The 23,273-nt window shown below is 34.6% G+C and overlaps 2 protein-coding genes and 1 pseudogene across 2 annotated transcripts; 1 reads left to right on the top strand and 2 right to left on the bottom strand.

The window, feature by feature from the left end:
* The first annotated feature begins 897 nt into the window (after positions 1-897).
* Positions 898-7,288, top strand: LOC143547338 (CENP-B homolog protein 2-like; annotated as a pseudogene).
* Positions 7,289-12,638: 5,350 nt separating this feature from the next.
* On the bottom strand, positions 12,639-15,304 carry LOC143547320 (AIG2-like protein D). The gene is made up of 5 exons (XM_077038777.1): positions 15,153-15,304; positions 14,288-14,360; positions 14,085-14,177; positions 13,932-14,015; positions 12,639-12,976 (listed from the first exon to the last, which is right to left on the bottom strand). Exons 1-5 carry the CDS (start codon positions 15,302-15,304, stop codon positions 12,833-12,835), a joined length of 546 nt encoding a protein of 181 aa, XP_076894892.1. The 3' UTR covers positions 12,639-12,832.
* A 1,612-nt stretch (positions 15,305-16,916) lies between these two features.
* Positions 16,917-18,672, bottom strand: LOC143547337 (uncharacterized). Its single transcript, XM_077038789.1, has 3 exons — positions 17,858-18,672; positions 17,707-17,743; positions 16,917-17,250 (listed from the first exon to the last, which is right to left on the bottom strand). Exons 1-2 carry the CDS (start codon positions 18,670-18,672, stop codon positions 17,707-17,709), a joined length of 852 nt encoding a protein of 283 aa, XP_076894904.1. The 3' UTR covers positions 16,917-17,250.
* Positions 18,673-23,273: the final 4,601 nt, after the last annotated feature.

Raw genomic sequence — 23,273 nt, 5'->3', positions numbered from 1 at the left:
GTAGCCGCTGGCTAAGCCACCATCAAGATGCATTGCTGTCTACCTTTCCACCATCGCTGATCACCATAGATTTATTCAAATTGATTGGCATCCAATATTTCAGCAGATTCGGAGATGAATCAGCCCCCGGCTAGACGCCCTAAAGTTGGTTCAGTGTATTTTTATTCAGTCTTGATAGATATCTTCGTTCTTCGTCTCAGAACTATAACACTTTCTTTTGCTAATTAGAATTTTCAAGATGATAAGCTCTTAAATTGTTCTAATTACTATCTGGGAAAGGTCTCATGGGAGCATAAATGTTTATGCAGGTAATCAATTACTAGAATACATGTTTAGTGGTTTCTTTTTCTTGTTGTTTATTAACTGTTATATTATGCACAAATGGGATGCCTTGATGATAGTTATTAGAATTGAACTAGAATAGCATGAACCTTGTTTACTGTTTAGTGTTGCAATTTTGGGGCTGAACTGACCAAAATAGGTTTAGTTTCTTGCAATAGTTAGTTATGCACACCACATGTTTGATGAAATAACTCAATGTAATCTCTCTTTTAGCTTAAACGTATGTCGTACAACTGTAACATTTCCATTTGCTGATAAATTGCTGATAATGTAAGGGCTGCTTTACTCAAAACAAACTTGTGTCATTTGATTACATAATTAAGATATATTGAATCGCATAATAGATTTCCGTTGAGAGATTACAAGTTATGTTTCATTGGCATGCCATAAGGTTTCATTGCTTATGTTTGATAAATGGTATATTATATGCAGCTTAATATATGATTTACATATTTATTTATTTAAATTTTTATAAGACTTCTAATATTTTTCTTTAATTGTAGCTTATGAACACAACTCAAACTCCCGAGAATGAACCCCTGACGCAAATAGCAGATGGCGTCTCATGTTATATACGAGAGGTTAGGGGTTGGGTTACTTGGGTCCGTGTAATATATAATTTGCAATATTTTATTATATATAACAATTTTATTTGCTTGATAGACCAATTGACCATGTGGAATATGAGGTGATGCTGGAATTTTTAGCAATTGGGTGGCTTGATGCTAGCATCATTGGTGTCAAATGCAAGTTCCTATTATTTTTTTATCTTGTAAGTTTAATTTTTTAACATTGCCTTTTATTTTCTTAATGTTAGGTATTTGTGTACCCTGCAAACACAAGATACTCAAGTCATCTTTTCAATACCCAAAAAATAACTATGGAAGAGTACAACAAAAATTTTGCAAGTGTTATATAGCACTTAGTTCATATCTACAAACTTCATCATGACAAACAAAATATTTCATTGCACCATTTTCCATAGGTAATATATCTCGTGTTATGATTAATTTTCATTATTATATTAGCAAAGTTTTATTACTGACTTTACAACTTTGTATTGTAGCAAGCATCGAGGTTGTATTTTGGATTCTGTTTCGGTTAAAGGCCAAAAGAACAAAAATGATTGTCTTCTTTCAAACACAGTCGAAACTCATTTTGGAGGTTCATTTGCTTGGAATATAGTAAAGGTATGTTATCTACATTATATGGATAAAACATATTTTATTTTATTTGAATTTTCCTTTTTGTTGTATTGTAAGCAAGAAGGATTATGGGAGTGCGAATTCATGGCAATAAGACATATTTTTATCAAGCAATATAGTTTTCCAAACAGTGTATTGTATTTTAAATTTGTATACTTTGATTTAGCATGTTGTTTTGGTTAATCAGCTTTACAACTGTATTATTTGGGTTTCATGTTTATTATTCAGCTTTCGTTGTTCGGATGATTCAAATACTTTTTAATGTTTCAGGTTACGTGGGTTTGAATGAATCGGGTTTGGGTTTAGTTCATACTTACATCTCATTTTTTGTTTTTTCTTTTGTTTCCAGAATTTGAACATTATAGAAAATATCACTGCAGAGATTGACAAGTTGGAGCGGATTTTTTTTTCGGTATTTCATGATGAAATAAGCAATGTAAAGTGTAGCTTAGATAGATTTATGTTTGAACAAGTAGGTTTTGTAAACTATGTATGACGAATTATAAAGGTTTTGTATTTTTATGAGTTTGTTTTCCTATTTGCTGAATTTATATAAAATTTCTAGAATTTAAATAAACATATTTTTTTAATTTGTCACTTTATAAGAAGTTGGTAGTTTGAGCTTAAAGCAACTGGTGGGCCTTATGTTGATTAATAGTTGGCCAGCCTAGCCAAACAAAACTCAATATGGCCTGATTAAGTAATAATTTTGGGCGGTTAACACTCTATTTTGGGCGGTCACATCTTTTTTAGAGAAACTAGGTTTTGGGCGGTTCTCTAATATTAATTTGGGCGGTTCGTTCTGATTTTTGAGCGGTTCCAAGTCTTTTCCAGCGATACCTGTTTGAGCGGTTTATAAACCGCCTAAAATCAGCAAATCACCGCCCTAAACAACCCCCTTTTTGTACTAGTATGTCTGAAATTTTTTTAAACTTTTATATATATTATATATTGTTATAAAAAAAATTTGTATTTGAACTTATAGTCTTAGATCTTTAATTTTGTTTAAGCCCATATAAAATCATGTCTAATTGCCCAAACTATTTGTAGGCCTATAGCCCAATTACAAAATTTTTTTATTTGTTAATTTGTTATTTTGTTATACCGCTCAAAAAATAGAACTGGAAAAGCAGAAAGCCAGAAAGAAGAAGGCCAAACAACCTTAATCCACCGCACGACTGACGACGGCTTGCTTCCGCCTTCCGTCACTCCGTCCGTTCGTCGCTGGACCACCGGTCGCCTTCCAGACCCGCACGACCACTGCACCACCACCACCGCCAACCTCCAGCCTCCGATTCTCCAAAATTCTGAATTTCTGATCTAGGTTAGTTATTTTTTTTTATTAGTTTTATAAAAGTTATTGACTTAAAATAATAAAATCTTAGATTTAATTGTTCATAATTCATGTTGTGTTTGTTTATTGAATTATGTTGATTTGTTGTATATGTCAACAACAGTATGCTTGAAATTCAGTTATTAATTAGTTTGTTTAGCAAATAGACGATAAGACGAATAACACATTTAACTAAGTAACTAACTGCACTCGGAACTAAAGCATAGGTTATCAAGAATTGATCGAGAGTTTTGCTTCAAAAAATGCAAGGAGAGCATCACGTTTCGTTTTGGTATTTAAATTAGATTATTTTGCTACAATATTTATGTTTTGTGTATTGAAATTACTATTATCATCGTATAATTTACTTTTTTTTATGAGTTATCGAGTTTATTTTTTGCTTAAGTCTTTAGGCTCGTCTTTGGCCCAAAATTGTTTAGCCTTTCTCGAAGCCGGCCCTGTAAATGGGTACTCTTTATTTAAAGGCTACAAATTTTTTGAAGGTTCTTTCTTACGCGTGTTCCCAAGTTTATTTAATTAAAAAAAGGAATGAAATGGAAAGCCTTACTTTCCTTTCCTTCTCATTCTCGTCTCCTCTCCTTTCTTTTCTTCTATTTCCTTCTATAATTCCCACGCAATGAATCATTCCATTCTCCTTATCATTTCTGTATACCAAACGGTATCTTATTTTTTTTCCTTCCTTTTCTTTCGTTTAACAAAACTCAGAAACACACATTTTCTTATTTCCTTCTCTTTCTTTTCTTAAATGAAACTCGAGAACACAACTTTAGTTTGGACCATATTTAGCATCACTCAAATACTATGTGTATCGTATTTGGTTTATGGTACTTTATTAAGAGCAATTGTTTGCATGACAAATAAGCCTAAGTAAAGGTAGGAACCGTCAGTAAGTCATACAGAAGATTTATATAGGTTTGGGTAACTTCACTGTCAATTAAGTGTTATAACTTATACATTTACTTTTCTTTTATTTTTTAACGTTCTTAGTATTATTGTTGGTGATATCCACATATCATCGACAAAGTTTTAGAAAATCGTAATTCTTCTTGTGGCTTATTTGGTAGTCTAACTATGATCCGTTGGTGATTAAATGACTAGTCAGAAAGAGTTACTATCATTTTAGATTTTCATTCATCTAGTATTAGGTGAAATTTTTGTCAATGAAAGTCTTTTCTCTAAGCGGAGTTCGAAGTAACCCAAATTATATATTTCTAGTTTTGTATATTTAATTTTCAAATCATAAAAGAAATTATTTAGATGAAATGAAATATTTTGTAAAAGATATCTACACGTGTTATGACTTCACTAAAAGTTATATATATAATATGACAATAAAGCCATAGTTCTTAGGCTGTGTGCTATGATGGGGGGCTTTGAAGCCCCTCCACAATGCCATGTCAGCACCACGTGGGCACTGGGGGCATCAAAGCTCCATGGCATAATGCCCCTCTATGGTGAGGGGGCTTCGAAGCCCAACATTTTTCTTTTTTTGTTAAAGCAAAAAAACCAATACAATAATAAAAAAAATACAATAATACTAAAATACAAAATAAGTTGAATAAAAAAACATATAAAAAAATTAAAGCTATTTTTAGTCGTTGTCCTAGCCGTCACCTTGCTTATTACTCCAAAGATGTTCAACCAAATCCGATTGAAGGCTGAAATTCGTTTCCCTTTTTCGTGTTTTTAATAGATTAGCAAGTTTCTCATCTTCGTTTAGTGTACAGAAATCGTTCCGAATCAAAAGTCGCGTCCGATGAAACATATTCTTTCATCAACCGGTCATGCGTACCTACGCGATCCCGTTGAAGATGAGGCCGTCTTTCTAGTGGTTGTGAGCTTTCGTAATTCTGGACTACGAGTCGGGCAGCCTCTACAACGACACTAAATATCGCTTCATCCTCTGAATCCGAATTGGAAATATCGTCGATATCGAGCTGGAAGTCGAGTGTGAAAAATGAGTCGGAAGACATATTTGAGGAGAAAGTTTTATAAAGTTTAAATAGGAGAATGGGATGTTTGTAGAGGATGGGTGATTGGTTGGTATATATATATATATATATATATATATATAGTATTTTATATTATTTATTTTTTTCTAAACGGTAATAATGTCGTTGGTGGTGGCCCCCACCTCACCCCCCCATCACGCTCATCGTCCGCTCCACCCTCACCCCCTCTGCGCCCCTCGGTGGTGTTTCCTCCCACCGCGCCCGTCTCCCCCTCCCTTCCCCCCACCGCACCCGTCTTCCCCTCCCTTCCGCGTCCATAGCGCATAGTCTTAGGCAAAACGTGTTTTGGGTGGCTATAGTAGTAATGAAATGAAATGTTGTGTAAAACCTATGTTATGATCTGCTAAGTGCTAACAACTCTTTAACATGTTTAACTAGATTTCAAGTTACTTAATGATATTTATAAAGTGAGAATCTAGCACCCACAAATGATTTAAGTCATCTCGTACGTTAAATTTTTATATAAGTGCATCAAAAACACAAACTTTTTTTAAACGTTACAATCATTCTTTCTTACCAATAAAATTTTTATACATCATAACCCTTGTTTGCATCTATAGTAAAACTTCTATAAATTAATAATATTGGGACCGGGATATTTTATTAATTTATCGAGATATTATTATATCGATAAATTAATAAATTATTAATTTAAAGAGTTGGGTTTTTTTGTGAGCAACTCTTAAATTAATGCATCAACCGCCAAAATTTCCATGTCCATTTGATTTACCTATTTGAGTAAAACAGAAACAAGAGCATTCAAACTTCCCATGCACATTCACACATTAATGAACTTGGCAAGTTTAATGTACATAGATCTAGATTGATCACTATAAAATGTCTAATGATAAATTTTAAAATCTCATCAACTATGGCTTATAAACTAAAAGGTGTTAAAAATCAACGATAGTCAATCAACAATGAAAACTATTATGCGAGTATAAGAGAGATAACCAAGAATGCACTCAACAAGATTTGGTGCAGTGGGTTGACAAAACTTTCGATTTGAAAGTTAGTCAAGGAACAATATCAAACACTCTTAAGAGATCATCGGAGTTCCTATCGGCTAACTTTGATAAAGATGGATCTTCCAAGCGTCACAAAGCAACCAAGTATCCGGACATGGAGAAAGTTGTTTATGAATGGTTTCTCCAACATCAAGAGCATGTAAATATAGCAGGAGAGTTAATCATAGATAAGGCGGTTGAGACGTTAAAGCTTTTGTATCCACAGGATCCTTCTGAGCATAAACTTTCACAGGGATGGCTTGAGAAATTCAAGTTAAGGCATGATATCGATCAAATCGTATCGCCAATTCAGAGAAAGTGGACACACATGACATGGAGAATAAATTGGAGTGTATAAGGGAAAAATTAATCAATTTCCAATGAAAGATGTTTTTAATATGGATGAAACAAGTTTGTTTTATAAGTTACAAGCTGATCATTCACTTGCAACAAAACAACTTGAAGGTAGGAAACAGGACACGGAAAGACTTACAATTGTTATCTGTTGCAACGAGGATGGCTCGGAAAAAATTCCTCTATGGATCATTAGTAAGTATGCAAGGCCACGTTGTTTTAAGAATGTCAACAAGAATAGCCTAGATTATGAATACCGTGCTAACAAAAGAGCATGGATGACTAAGTTGCTTTTCGAAGAATATGTTCGTTGGCTAGATGATCAAATGCACGGTCGAAAAATTCTCTTGGTAGTGTATAATTGTCCAGCCCATTCAAATAATATTCAAGGGTTGCAAAACATCGAGTTGTTTTTTCTAGTGCCAAACATGACTTCAAAAATTCAACCATGTGATGCTGGGATAATTAGAGCCTTTAAAATGTACTACTGTAAAAGGTTTTATCGTAAGATTTGGAAGGTTATGAGTTGGACATTTCTTCCTAGAAAAGATTAATGTTTTAGATGCCATCAATTTGGCCGTCTCGGCTTGGAGAAATGTGAAACAAAAGTCCACAACAAATTGCTTTCGACACTGTAACATTTGTTCAGCTAATCCAACCAGCTCAAATGATTTAAACAATGTAAGTTATGGAGAAGGCATTCGTGAGCTTGAGAACTTTATTACGGGAATGCATTATCGACACAAAATGGATGTGAATGAGTTGTTGGATTATCCAGGTGAAAATAATGAATGTCATGAGGTTCAAAGCATTAAAGAAATTATAGCAGATACTGTTCAAAAGCCGGTTGATGGTGAAGTTGATGATGATTCAGTACCTTTGGAACCGGACACTTGGAAAGAAGCATTGCAAGCAGCAACAACCCTTCACAACTTTTTGTTGCAATTAAAGAGTGCAATGCCTCAACTCTTAAGTGCAATTGGGAGATTTAAAGACGAACTCAATATAGATTAGAAGTTCACAAAAATACAAGTGACTATAGATTCATTTTTACTAGACAATCATAGAATTTTGGAATATTTTAGTAATTATTAATTTATAATTTCGCTGAGACCAATTATTTACATTGGGATTTCAACAAAAAACTATTATTTTATCGATTGAGGTCCAATTTTGTACCGGTACCAAGTCGGGACCAGACAACTATTAATTTTATCGAGATTATTAATTTATCGAGTATTAAATTACTTGGGACCAATTATTTGATAGCCATTTATCTATTTTTAGCTCTAAGTAGGACCAACGCCTCATTACGGATGGTCTAAGTATTAAGAGCAACATATTCCCTATCCATATCCATATAATTACTTAAAAATCACTACATTTTCTCTCTGCTTTTCAGTTAAAAAAATACGTTTTATATCTTTATCATTATATTTTCTCTCTTCTACACTTACAATCACTTTTAGAAAATATTAAAAAAATTATAGAGTGTGAAAAATATATTCTCAAATTTAACTTTTATATATAACATTTTCCCTTCGCTTTCCTTCTACTAACAACCACTCTAAACCACATCCTATTATTTGCAAAACTCCGGCACAAACTAAAGGGTACGGCTGTGAATGCTCTAAAGTCAGCTAAATGTTTTATGGATTCTTCATTTATTCGTTGTTCAGGTTGTGGTTGGGATTGGACCTTGGGCCTACTTCCATATAATTGAGCTTCTAGAATTGTTAAACGGGCTCTCAAAGTGAATCGTTTTCAAGTTGTTAAAGACACGTGGTTATTAACTTTACAAGCCTATATTAACTGGTATAGTAGACACTTGGTTATTAACTGGTTATTAACCGGTATAGTAAAAAACAACCCAAAATCAAAACCAGTTATTAACTGGTATAGTAGAAACCAATTACAAGCCTATATTAATCGTAAGTTAGGGACCAGTTAGGAATTTTCGAACACGAACAGGTTAGAAACCGGTTATCAACGTTAGTAATAAAATTTTTACTGTTTTCAAAAGGCTATGTAGTCGTTAGAAACTGGTTTTTGCCCATTTTTCCCCAATACGTTGGTTTAAATAGGTATTAGGCATATTGCTTTGATTACACGACTTTTCTATCTCTAAAAAATTATCAAAAACATAAAATCGCTCAAAAGTTTTCAAGTCTTAGTCCTTAAATGCTCAAATGGAAATAAAACAAACATAGTATTGGTACGGGAAACCAAGAGAAACCTCAAAATTTTCAGGAAGTTCAGTTTATTTTAATGTGTTACCCAAAGCCACGTCTAACTTCACTTTAAGAGCTTATTTGGCAAAACACTGTAAGGCGGTGAAAACTAAAAAGGAGGCACAATTGTTAGCGAAAGCCTCCGAAGACCGAAGGTAGCAACTATTATTATTATTACTATATATAAAAAAAAAACTTTGGTGTCGCAAGTGCTCTATTGGGTACCTAACGACACCATATTAGTTTGTGATTTTTTTTATTTAGTTCAGTTATCATAAAGAACGTATAGGAAACCGACAAAACGCCAATTTTTTTTTAGTTTCGATGCTATAACGAAGCTGACGGAAACCGACCGAATTTGTGTAGACTCCCTATCTCAACGCTCAGGTTTTACCAACTTGTAAGTTTACCAACCAACGCCCCCCCAATATAAAATTGGCCATTGGTCCACCTTAATTTTTATAAATATTTTTCGTTTTGTAGCTCCAATACCGTAACGAACGTAATTAAAATCAACCGAATTTGTGTCGAGTTACCGTCTCAATGCCCGGGATCGACAACGTTCGAGTTTTTCCACTGCGCGGCTTGCCGATTAAATAAACATCCTTTTGAATATTTTATCTTTTTATATATATTAATCTTTTTATATGTTAATTTGATGAATTAATTCTTTGGTTTTTTAACGCTCAAATTTTACCACCGGTGTTTATACTGTAACGAACGTATCCGATACCGACCGATTCGCATCTACTTATCGTAGTAACACTCGGGTTTTACCAACGTCCGGGTTACAATGTTGGGGTTTTGCCAACTGCCCCGGTGCAACGCGCTGGGTAAAAAATCTAGTTAAAAACTAATCGAAGAACACGATGACATCGAAGATTATATATCATCAAACAAAATGTATTTCCTTTTTAATGTTTTATAACAATGTTTGTTGTTTTATTATTATTATTTTTTTATTTTAACAAAGCAAGTTTAATTTATATTATACAATCCGAATCATGAGGAGCATGAAACGTTGAAGCAAATACAATATTACTAGAGAGAACAAGTGAACACCTAAAATACTAGACTTCCTATGGTTTTACTGTAGTTGCAAGAATAATTCTTGTTAGAGAGAGTCACTTAGGGGTTTTTTGCTTTTACCATTTAATGGGACCATTCAGATGTTTACATCTGATTCGACTAGATTTAAGTGTGCTTATCAAACAGCCCCTTAGTGTGTCTATGTATTTTTATTTTCTTTTCTCGTTGTTGATAGCTTGATTTATGTTCAAATCATTAATCACCCAATCGTCCAAACTCAAGTACATCACTGTTGAGTTTCTTGCCTCCGTTTTAAAATGTTTGGCAGTCGAAGGTGACACTCGAACCGATCTTAATCAAATTTAAATCGTCCACCAGGAATACGGAATACACTTAAAAGATAATGAAAGGTAAAACCAAGCCATAAGGTGTTTTAAAATTTTACATAACTTTAAATTACTTCAAATATGTTTATTAACCAAAATCATTCACACACACAACATAAACCTTGTTCTCTTAATTATTATTATTGGTTATCAGGCCTGTACGTGGCTAATAGGGCAAATTTCACATATTAGTTATATCAAAATATGTAATGTTGCAGATTCTGGTTTTATGGGGTTTTAAGAACAGTGTGTATCATGTATTGAAGGAATTGTGAATTATAGGGGTGTGCATGGTTCGTTTTGAGACGGTTTTTTTGGCTAATACCTACTAAACTTTTAGGACGGAAAATTTAATGAAGTTAGGCCTAAATCATTTCGTTAATTTACTTTTTTTGTTTTTGAAAGGCCAACAAACAGAGAATTGCCTAGGTACTCCATGCGGTGTGATCCAATGGCAAAAGGCCACCGCCATCTGGCCCAACCCGCCCGAAGGCCCACTGGTGGTAAAGCCCGAACGCCCACATGATCGAACCGGAGATCACAAAGATCCTAGTCTTTCTTCATTGACCCACCCATGCCCCCTTAAGGTGTTGTAAGTGGGATTGAACCTGTGCCTCCATTGAGAAACCCAAGTTATTTAATTACTGATTGATTATTTTACATTTGGGCTAAAATATCTGAGTTACATATTTTTTTTTAATTCTTATGAATTACTTAAATTACAAAAAAATAAAGAAAATCTGAAAATTCTGGTTGATTTGGTTTTTTTGTTTTCTGTTACATGCAGAACTAAAATCAAACCGTAAGTTTGGCTTTTACATAAACATAAAACCAAGCCGCCGGTTTTTGTTTCAATACTGTTTTTTCGGTTTCATACTCACCCCTGATGAATTACATGATATAGTGTAATGAGTAAGCAGCTGCCTTGTTTATGGCACGTTCTGCAGGCTGCAGATTCTCAAGTTGTCTCAGATTATGTTAGATGTTTTCTTCATCAGCGCACGTGAGCATTCTGTATATCACTAATTGCTTATAAATATGTTCCGTTGAATCATATAGTTTGTATTACATTTATTTTTTTCATTATGTTTTTGGTAATATTGTAGATTAGTGGTTAATTATCTTAATTGTTTTTTGCGGGTCAACAGGATTCAGCTTGGCAACCTGCTACTGTAAAAGTGGCTGCAAATGTTGTTAGGCTTGTATCATACAACAAGAAGGTTTGCACTCTCTTTATATCATTATCAGTTTATAATAACTTGCTAAGAACTTTTCAAATTTCTTTGTTTTATAATTTTGTAGAACATGTTGCAAACGGATATAATTGTTGGCGGACGGGACAAATATGAAGGCAGTAAAGTATACGGCATCCCTCTTGGTGGAACCATTCTTGAGCAGCCATTTGCCGTTGGAGGTTTGTTTGTTTTTTCTAATGCATATTGTCGATTCACAAAATGCACGTTGGCAGTTTATTGATGATTAGTATATTTGATACATATTGTCTTCCACTGTGGCATGATGAGGTGGAGGCGCATGAACCGTTGCTGGATATTCTCAATGCTTCAAATCCCAAGCCAATGAGCACGTAGGTTTTTGTATCGTGTGTGTCTGGAGTGGAACTCGATTAGTAATTCACTTTCTGCTAATGCACTGATTAAAAAGTATGTAAGTTTTATGCATTAAAAGGTTCAACTGGAACTCATAATTTGTTCGTATTGGGTTCGGTTTGTGACTGGTTTGATATCTCTTTTCACTTATGTATGCTGCTTTAGAAGATTATATTAAAAACCTGTTCAGTCCGGTCTTAATCTGGCATGAGTTACACAATCTATTTTCTACGCCTCTAAATAACCGAATCACAAACTGTTTTTTAACTGTTAATAGTTCAGTCAGGTCCCAAGTTGGTTCATTGTTTTTGCTGGTTTTGGAATGAGGTTTGGATGTCTGGGGATCAAACTTGGACACCACTCACCTGCTTAGGATGTAAATTGATGTACCATGAGTAGATGATCTAGTCATATGTACATAAATCTTGTGTATCATACTCAAAGCAATAGACATAGTTTATTAGAGTACATTATCTGCTTCTCTGCTGATCTTTTAACATAGTATTGGGTTTAAAAATAGACGTCCATCTACGTAATATATGTAATATATATCGTCTTGTGTATCATACTCAAAGTTGTAAGTGGTAATTTCGTTATTAATTAAAAATAATAAGGGTTGAAAGGGTACAAATGGGAATTCACCTATTGAGTAAGACTTTTTGCATTAAATTTATGTTTAAAACTCAGATTCAACAGTTTTTTAAAAATCAATAACTTTTAAATGCTTCATTATTTATTTAAAAATTATGCATAAAAAATCAAGAATTTGTCTTCTATTATGAATACATTTTTCTTAAAATGTGTAATGCACTGTAGCGATATATCATTTTACACAGTGTTATATCTTCTACGAATTGTTATACCATTTATGAAGTGTTAGATATCTTTTGTTCTGTGCTATTATGCATGGTATAAAAGCGTGTATGTTGTAACGCCGATTACAAATGTGTATGGCATAAACACGTGTACATAAATAGACACAAATGCCTCCACGCATTTAACCACTCATTTACGCGTCAAAACCTCGTTGCTTCCTACACTTCTCACAGAAACCTATTGGAATCTATTTATTAAAACCAAACCCAATATGCTTGAATCTATAGTTGAATCTATTTCACATTTTAACTTCAACCACCACCATTTCCAATTTGGTTTATGTTCATATGCTTAGTAAAACGAAACCGCAAGAAACATAAAGCCAAATACAGGTTATTTTCAAACCATAAAGAGCTGCATCCAACTGTTGATCGGGGTTTGTTTATCTGGAGAATAAAAATACAGTTACGCTCGAGATTCTAGCAGCATTCAACCCGAAATCTTGTTTTCATCGATTTGATTATAGTAGGCTTCATATGTTTCAACCCTCGGCTTAGATTGAGATAGTTCCTGTTCTTCCACAAACCCCATGGTCATATTCACAAAATCTTTCATCTTTGACTCTTTCCAAGCCTACAAAAATACCAGCACTAGATAAACATATATGCCGACACACAAGAGATGGTTAATTGAACTGCTAAACAGGCCAAATAGGTAAAAGTTTGGTAGTTGGCCCATGACATTTTTAGGTCCGAGTTTTTTCTCTTCTTTTTCTTTTTTTTTTTTTTGGATAAATAGCATGTCAAGTATGACTGCAATAATCTAACTTTGAACAAGTTGTTTCCTTTTAGACAATATGCAAGGATTTTAACCATCTGACCTAGGCCTTTACTCGTGTTTGTTTGTTTGAGCAATCCATCCAACAAAAACAATTAAACAAACAGGACTTTCATGTCCGTGTTCGTTTTAAGAAAATGAACATGTTCATGTTCATTCGTTAATAGTATAAACGAACAACAGTTCAAGAACGTAAACAAACGAACATAGATGAATGAATATAAGAAAATACAACAAAGCAAACACCCAAAAAAAAAGTAGTAAATGTAAGCATCAATCTGGTGATTCTAAAAATTTAGTAAACTAGACTAAATTGTAAGGGTGATAATTTAGTTTCATAAACTTGACTATATTGTAATGGGTCTAAAATATTTAAATGAATATATAAACGAATGAACTTAAACAAGCATAAACTAACAAATATAAATGAACATAAACAAATGACACCGACATGTTTTCCATGTTTGTTCGTTTAACTAGGAGAATAAAAGGTTTTGTTCATATTCATTAGTTTCTCAAATAAACAAAACAAAATTCCCACCAAATGGTTCACTGAACGTTCGATTCATTTGCAGGCCTAATTTGGCACGTTAAAGATAGAACATAACCCAGATTAAACAAGATAAACGATCTAAATTGGCACAACCAATGCACCAGGTTCCTTTGCACAAATCCAAGATTTTGGAAATTGGAACAGGCAGTTAGGTTGCATTTGTAGACAGTAATGGAACATGATAACAAAGATTATTACCTCAAAATCCCATTCTCCATACAAATCGGGGTCGTCTTTGTCGGCCCACACATATGCGTAAGCCGGTGAAATGCCGGAACTACCCTGCAAAAATGGTTAAACAGTTGGTTTTTTGCTACCACTGTGTATAAGTAAACGATTCCGGGTACAAACCAGCAAAGAAACATCAACAAGCCTCCTTTCATACTCATAATCCTCAAATTTATCCAGAATATCTAATTCTGGAGCTGTAATATCCAATAAAACCTGCAACAAAATGATTGAAAATATTGGTAATCACTGATTCTATATAAACCATATGATATAATATCATACGATTAAAATGATAAAATCAAACAGATTATGAACACACATACCCTCCCTGTAACTTTCTTGTTTTCCACAGGCAGAATTGCAGGATAAACACGCCCTTTGATGCTGAACCTATGACTACAGTAAGAAGAACATATTAAACATGCATACGAATGGGGGTGTTTGCTATTGGAATCGGACTCGAAAAACTCGAAATTCAGTCGAATTCGAGTTATGCATTCTATTTTTCTTTTATATACCCACATCATTATAAAAATACACAAACACATATATAGATACTTAGATAGGCACATGACTACAAAAGAGCTTCTAGTAAGACTGCAAAATTACGACATTAAATATTCAATTCAGTGATCAACCCAAGAAACAATTGCCCGTATATCATTAAATATGTACAATTCTAAATCCATAATGTAGCATCGGCTTTTATGTTTTCGTATTTGATTTCTAGTTCACTTAGTTTGAACTTCATTTAATACTTTGTTATTTGATTTTGATTCCTAGATCAGTTTGCCAATTAGGGGCGTTCAACGTCCAAATCCGACTCAAAAAACTCGAAATTCGATTCGGTTCGAGTTCAGTAACCTAACTTCTAAAATGAAATTCGAACTCAGCTTCAAAATTTCAAAATACTCAATTCGAATTCGATTAATTTAAGTTTTCAAAATTCGACTCGATTAGCACCCCTATGTATGAGCTGGCAATATAAGGAAGCTAATTATTCAAATTCATCAACAAATTAGGTATAATTAATTGATTAATGATTATCAAGTTATATAGCTATCGCCTATCAATTACATAACAGAATCACAAGCAAATTAAACTTAGGGCTTCGAATCAACGGAGACGTAAAATCAAACAAATTAATATTAACAGAAGATAAAATTCAATATAACGGAAGAGACTGACTAGCCGTTAAGTGTGGCAGGAGAATTCTGAGGGATACGACGGAGGAGAGCACGAACGACGTCGTCGGCTAATAAGCTGCCGTAAACAAATACAGTACGGAGGATGTTGCTGCCGTTTGTATCTACTGCTGTAACCGAATTTGCTGATGCCATTTTTTTAGTTTGATGCGATTATAAATTGAGGGAGAAAGAGAGAGAAAGAGAAGAATATAAATAACCGAAGAAGATTCATTTGGAACAATTGGCCATGCTTGTCAATTGTCATATAATAGTTTATGGAAAATAAATAATTATCTTTGAAATATTGCACTAACTACCCTAAAGTTTCATTTTTGCCACCATTTTTAAGAAACTTTTTTAAATGCACACAGAGTTGTTCTCCGTGGAGAAGCCGGCACCGGGTGGGAGCACCAACCTCACTGGCTTTATTCTTTAAAGAAAGTGATTACATTATACAAACACTTTATTAGCTCATAAATATCACACAAGACTTCTTCCATGATAAATATATCACTGCTATATTTCTCCCTAACTTTGATTATTTATAAAATTTTCTAAAGACAATATGGAGATAAACTTCTTTGCCAAAATAGAACACAAGTGAAGAAACACTAACCGGACCCCGGACAGATTACTAGTAACCTGGGGGTTAGAGAGATGTTTCCCACGAGGGGTTAAACCCTTGGAAGATGGTTCTTCTGATAACCTGCAAAACAGACACCGTGAGCTCGTCACTGAGAAGGGGGGGTTCCTCCTTGTGACCACCCTCCGGCGTGAGAATCAGACTAGATTGCTCTTTAAATATAAAAGTATATTAAGAGATTGCTAGAGCAGATATCAGGTATAATATGATGATAATGTGATAAGATATGATAAGATGAGATGGTCATACCATTTGTGGTATTTATAGCCGAAGGTAGGTTTCCAAGGAGGTATGGCCGGCTGCAACAGTGTTCCTGTTCCACCAACAGTAGCCTACGCACGTGCCCTGCTGGTAGTTGGTGGGTAGGTAGCGGCTGATAGCGACCAGGCCTGCTGTATACTATTCCTTTTCTACCAACTGCCGGCTACGCACGTGGTATGACAATAGTTGGTGAGTAAGCAGCGGCTAATAGTGACATACAGTGTAGGAGCATGCTGCTCGCCATACTGTTGTCCATAAGCTGTCGTATCTTTAGTCAGATCTTTTTCCCATACCTCGTCAGGTACAGTACAGAAGATCTTCCCGTATCGTACGGACTGGCTTATTTGGGCGGGAGTATTCCCCCTCCCGCCGTTGTGCGGGATTGTTCCCGGCTTCGCTCATTCCTTCAGGTGACACTGAATGATTGAGAGCTAAGTGCCTTGTGCGTGTAGCCTTGCTGCGCGGGTGGCCTTCCCTAATGGCTTGTATCCGAGGCTGCGGGGACAGGCGGAGTCCTTCACCATTGGAAGGCATTTCCTGCGGGACCAGCTTGCGTACTGCGCGTAAGGACGTCACGTCTCTGAGCATGGTTGGTCCTGCGGATCCAGTTGGTTTCTGCGCAGACGTCCCTGTTTAAGGTGAGTCTTGCGGGTCCAAATGGGCTCTGCTGGGACCTACCTCTTCAACAAGTTAAATGGTTAGAATCATTAAAAATGTATATTAATTTACAAAGGAAAAAAAAAAAGAAAGAAAGTACATCAAATTATTAAATTAAGTTAAATATCATTCAAAATGTATATTAATTTACATAAATATCTAATTTATCATACTACTTTAATCCATAATTATATTTTATATGCATTTGTCATTAAAATATCAATATACAAAATGATTATTTTGTTGTGCCTATAAAATTGAAAATCGTATTCAGATTGCATATAGAAACAAGAATTCAACTACAAGAAACCCTTGCACCACAACCAAGATGGCTATGTTTTTGCATTTGTTTTGGCACTAGAAGACAACAAAAAACGACTTCGTCGATTCAGTGATCCACGACTCTGAACATAGGTAAAACATGATACCATGAAAATAAATTCAGCACTACACCAGATCACTAACTGTCTTCTCAATCCGAACGCCTGTCTTCCAACAGATCACTATCTTCAAGCCACCAGAAGACCAACTTTGAAATCTGACAAATACAAGATTATGTTAAAAGAGTAGAATGTGTAGTAGTGTCGTGTTGGGTTGACTTGAAACACGTTTTCGTGCAGATTCTTTTGCATCATTTATAAAGATTCAGTGTGGTAAATATGATCATGAAAAGTATATAACCAACAATGGTTAACTAGTTTCTTGCATAAAGTGAGATAATGTGTACACCAAAAATAGTAAAATACACTTTGGTGACTTTCAATATGTTGACCCACTCAAACCTATTTGACCCATTTCCTTTTTACCTGCAAATCTATTTAACCCGGTATAGATAAAACATAACCCAAATCAACCCATTCATAAGCAAGGAAAACCTTAAACGGGTCTTCATTAATTTCAAGTTTTAAAAGGTCTTATGGTGCATTGTTTTCATAAACATTATGCAACTTATATGCACACACGTGAGAATACACACGTGAGAGAAGTCACGTACCTAATCATCATAGAACCGAGAAGGACGTCTCTGAGAACTGTTGCATAAGAAAGTAATATATAAGAACTAGAATCACATGTATGTGTGCACATCAACTGTTTTAATAATCAAATCACCCAATTTAAAAGCAAAACGAGTCAAAAATGCTGACCTGCGATGACCTGTCCTGCCCCTGAAAAGGTGACTCCTAGTCACAAACTCACCTTCAGCCTCATAAGCTCTATAATCTGCAAACTCTGCAGACACCACCGAACCGTCATCAGAAGTTTCAAAACTCAATCGACGGCTACCTTGCCTCGATTCACTAACCCGAGCCCGTCTTCTATTTCTAGAACACCTAAAATTAACAAACACTTTATACAAAATACAAGAAGTCCACCAACTTTTATCTTCACCAGAAAAACCTTCATATTCATCACCAGAAACATTATCTCCATATTCTATAACATAATCTCCCAAAACGACCCCGTGTGGTACTTCTGAGTGTATAGTGGTTAAAACATCAATAATATCAGATGACTGTTGAAAATTATCCCAATCTTGTTGTCTTGCAGGATCAATCTTTGATGGGCACGCGTGAGGATGCTCCACCTCAGCATGCTCACTAAGTTCCATATATGTTCCTGTAAATGTGCATTTTTCTTCTTCACAGCATCGTTTTTTACCGTCCAGTTTAACTCGGGCTTCGTTTACAACAACCCAACCGATAACATCGCCTCTACAAAGAGGGCATAATGGTTTGCTAGTGGCGTCAGAAGTCAAAGGCGGGTTTGACCCAGGTGATACTGATATCTTGTTTGCTGTTTGGAAACGGTGCAAACAGTTTGAGTGTAAGTGACTGGTGTCGCATATGAAAGGTCGACATCCTTTTTTGTAAGAAGTGCATTGAAGAAGAACACAATTGTGTGGGGAGGATAAGCATATGGGACAAGTGATATCTTCCCATTTGATATGAAAACTGTCCATAACAAGTGCCAAGTTGGAGTTGTGCGGTTGATTTGTTATGAAAATGTGTGTTCAATTTCTCATTCTTGAGTTAGAAGTTGTATTATCAAATAAAATGATTATAACCAATAAGGCAGATGGCTAGCGGCTACCAAGAACCTGATCTTAAACAGCATAAGTGTATTGTACCTGGTGAAAGGATAATAAGAAAATAAGCAGGACATGATTTATTATTTTTGAATATGTAAAAAAGGAAATAAATATATTCAGTGCTACTTGCATATGTGTCTCAATAACCAAATTGCAGAAGCAAATACACATCACATAATTCCTATTGAAACGTAGATCACGGTTTAATTAGGTATCTAGAGATGGTATGGGTGACCATGTAAGATTATGCAATACAATACAATACTTGATTGATTATCATTGAATGGGTGCCACACGATATCGGAAGCAAACCTAATTGGGTCTGTATCTGTGTTCTAATAATTCCTACTCATTGTCTTGTCCATCTTTTACATTCATAAAACTTAATAGGCTAACAGTAAGTCACATATTAATGTCATTCCTATAACAATCAAACAATTAATTCTCACCAAAATCAATACAACAACAACAAACGCACCCGGTAAATCCCACAAATAGCAAAAACTATAAATAAATACCTATCACCCTAATTACAAAAAAAAGGAGAAGGCTGAAATTCAACAATCAGTTAGATATGAAGCATGATGCAATTGATCTATAAAGCCTTAAAGTGATAACGTACGATGCAGGGATCAAAGCGGCAGGATGAAAGCAAATTGATAGGAAAATGGAGTTAGTGAATCTAATCTAACCTTGGTGATGATCGATGAAGAGGTGCAAAAGGTGGAATATTATTATTATTATTATTATTATTATTATTATTATTATTATCTGAAAGTGTTTAGTGAATCCATCGGAGGAGAGGACTTTGAGATGGTGAGGTCTTAGTCTTAATCACAAGATGATGGATGACTACACGCTAACGCTCTAAGTTTCTACTTATTATTATTATTATTTACAATATTTTTATAAATTATAAGTGTCACCTGCAACTACACCCACGCCTCCATTAATCAAATCAAACACAAGCGCTCTCTTTTTAATAGCATTTGGAAATACTCTCAATTGAGACCATTTGAGAAGACTCGTTTCATACTGATTTTGACGTTTTAATCATTACCAAGGGACATAATTAAAAAGGAAACCTACCAATGTGGGATCATTTCCTTGAGTTAGTTAGGTTTCGAACCTAAGACCATAACAACTCAAGTCTTAACCATCACTCGCATGTGATTAGACCAGAATGCCAACTACAAACACAAGCCATATTAATCGATTTATTTGTTTGTTATGGTCTCACATATAAGTGAAAAGACTAATAAGCCTGACATATTTTAGTGTAAAAAGACGGAGTGCAAAATAGTAGACTATATATACGTTAATTCGCATACTAGTAATACGCTATCTATATAGAACTAGCAGACCATATAGTAAGATCTATTTTATATGACTATATTGTTCCTACAACATGTATGATACGCAATTAAGTTATACATACTGGTACGAAAATATAATAAGAACTCATATGATATGTGAAAAACATTACATGCTAAGGTTTTAAATGATCTACAAAAGTTAGGTAATTTTATTGAAATTGGTTAATGTGACAGTAACTTGTTCTACATAGGGAATATTATCAGCATAATCTTCCTAGTGTCCACAATTCTAGGGCTTCATCAATTAAAAACCATTTTATTTCCGTAAGGGACTCAAAAGATGCGCCCCAATGTGCACGTAAGAAGTGGGTTTAATGTGGGAACTTGTGTAGCTATATTTTAACGAAGGGCGGAGGGGAAAGCTACGTCTTCAAAATAGTATTATATCTGTGAGTAAATATAAATATACTATATTTTAATGACTATAGTATCGTGTTTACATGTGTCATGCATCAAAAACATTATTATTATTTTGTTATGTTTAGACTTCCGTTTAAACTATGTAAGGCCCCCGACCCAGGTGTCCTACTTTCTTGCTGGTTGGATTTACTCATTCACATAATTCGTAAAATCAGAGTTAATTAAAACTTTTCGCGGAATTAAAAGTCATTCATTCATAACATAACCATCTTGTCCTAAACATCATAACATAAATCCATAAAACATAAAACATTAAACGACACGATGTCTTCTTCATAGCGATGTCAGTCTTCCTCTTATTTGCCACGTGTCCTCATCAAGCAACTTGTCTCATTCTACATGCCTGCGTGCATACTAAAAGTCAGCTACGCTGAGTGAGTTTTAGTTAATTAACGTACATTACATCCACTTACTTACCAATACCGTCCGAAGATACGTATTGATACTTACTCATTCGTCTATCATTCAATCATACATACGTACTACATACATACATTCATACTTTCATACTAACAACATACCTCGGATACTATAAAGATCCGGTCCTCACTTACCTTGGATATTATAAGGGTCCAGTGCCCTACATACCTCGGAATTATAAGGATCCGGTGTCCTTCATACCTTGGATCTTCTCAGAGTCCAGTCCCTACTTACCTTGGATATTATAAGGGTCCAGTGCCCTACATACCTCGGTTATTATTAGGGCGCGGTGCCCTCTAACATACCATACCATTCTAACTTCATTTCATTTCCTTCTAATTCCTTCAATCATAACTAATATAACATTATGTGCATACTAATTAATCAATCCATAACGTTCACATTCATACACAAACATGTATCTAATATACACTTACCATTTAAGTTAAGTGTATAAATCTAAACACATCGTAGTATGCACACAGCCCCGAAAACATAACACATAAAAGGGGCTAGAACTCACCTGGATCCTGTTACGTTCACCGTTTATAGTAATGCCCTTCCTGAGTTGTGCGCGGCTAACTGTTTAACACGTATATTCATTAATTAACCACGTACTAACATAATTAATTAGATTCGTATTTATTAGTCTAGCGTACTTGATAGGCTAGGCTCGTTTGTTTGGGCTAACGAATCAAACGGGATTACTTCGTTTAACGACGATCTTTATTTCCCGTTCATATTCTCCAATTATTATATATATATATATCTCCTCTTTATAATAATGTGTTCCTTTTCATTAATATATTATTATGTGTGTATATACAATATATATATATACATATATTTATATACCTTTCTTTTAATTAAATATTACATATTTCTTTGCTTTAACGGATTATTTATCTTAAAAATATATCGGGTCATACAAAGGTGACGAGGTTAGTTGGTTTGGTTCATCTTGTTGGATTATCTTGGATTAACTCGGAATGGCTCAGTTCACATCGCATGAACCCCTCAGTTCGCTTCGCTTGGACTCGTTTCGCTTAGACTCAGTTCGCTTCGCTTGGACCTGGTCTGTTTCGCATAGCCTTCTTCGCATAAAAAGAATTCGCGCGAAAGCTGGGATTCGATCCCGTGACCTCCGGTTCCCATGCTCGTGTCTTATCCACCCAGCCAGCATGTGTGTATGTTTAATGTTTACCTTCCCAACCTATACACACATTGGCTGCTCATCATGAGCTCCTTTTCCTTTCCTTTTCTTTCTCTTTTCCTTTCTTTTTCCTTCTTCTTTCTTCTTTTTTCTTTGTTTACGATTATTATATTATTATTAGTATTATTATTAATACTTTTATTAATTTATTTATATTAATATTAACAACTAAAATATAAACTTGGTTAGATTCAAGCTTCAAATATTATATTCTAGGCTTGCAAAGAGCCAAACTTGCGTTAGATCTACAAGTCATGAACGAGCCGAACTTAACTAACGAGTTAAACGAATCCGACCCTCAAAGTTCACATTTTTACGTCAAGTTTATATTTTTATTAACCTTTAGGCCCCAATCTATGGTTCTACAAATTTTCATGGCGAACCGACACCAAATGAACCACCTTTACACTACAAACGTACCTCTAGCGAAATTCATTTTAGAGCTTAATCTAGACACGAGCTAGATCTTGATTCTTCTTGTTGTTTGGATGCGAAAATCACTAAAACGACTTGGATCTCGTTCTCGGGTTTCAAAGTATGGAAAGTGTGTGTTGGTTAAAAATGGAAAGGTAGGGAATTATGAGATCTAGGGTTTTAAGAAAGGTTTAAGGGGTACTTATACCCTTATCCCATTGACCTTAGGTCCATTAATTCACTAAGTCCATGTTTTATTTTTTAAATCCATATCCATTAAGCCTACCATCTCTCATTTTAATTTATTATATATTATTATACGACGATTAAATAACAAACTTTATTTAAATATTTCTTTATCTATTACTTCAAAAAGTCGGATGTTACAAACTAACTTTAGGTGTTGTTTGTTTTTAAAGAAAAAACTGTCTTTAGTTTGATTTCATGTCTGCAACTGAAGATGTGGTCTGAAGGTCTGCAATCTGAAAATATAATACTGTTTGTTTTATAAATTGGATATCGTCTGCATAAGCTGAAAATTAGTTGCTATCATACATATCACAGTAGATAAAATTTATTTAACATCTGTAGACTGCTAAAATAATTGGTGGTGGTGTATGAACTGTGAA

The sequence above is a fragment of the Bidens hawaiensis genome, unplaced genomic scaffold, assembly GCF_021521415.1.
Source record: "Bidens hawaiensis isolate Kalapana, Puna unplaced genomic scaffold, B.hawaiensis_p1.1 tig00014712_1, whole genome shotgun sequence".
NCBI classification, from domain to species: Eukaryota; Viridiplantae; Streptophyta; class Magnoliopsida; order Asterales; family Asteraceae; genus Bidens; species Bidens hawaiensis.
This window is presented reverse-complemented; position numbering and strand designations above follow the sequence as displayed.

Bases quoted from the DNA above. Each gene is read 5' to 3' on its own strand.
- LOC143547320 (XM_077038777.1), bottom strand. From the start codon at position 15,304: ATGGCATCAGCAAATTCGGTTACAGCAGTAGATACAAACGGCAGCAAC. The intron at 14,178-14,287 runs GTATGTGTGTTC...ATTTTGTTGCAG, and splicing joins ACAAGAAAGTTACAGGGAGG to GTTTTATTGGATATTACAGC. The intron at 12,977-13,931 runs GTAATAATCTTT...GTATTTTTGTAG, and splicing joins ATGGAGAATGGGATTTTGAG to GCTTGGAAAGAGTCAAAGAT.
- LOC143547337 (XM_077038789.1), bottom strand. From the start codon at position 18,672: ATGGACAGTTTTCATATCAAATGGGAAGATATCACTTGTCCCATATGC. The intron at 17,744-17,857 runs GTCAGCATTTTT...CTTATGCAACAG, and splicing joins GGCAGGACAGGTCATCGCAG to TTCTCAGAGACGTCCTTCTC.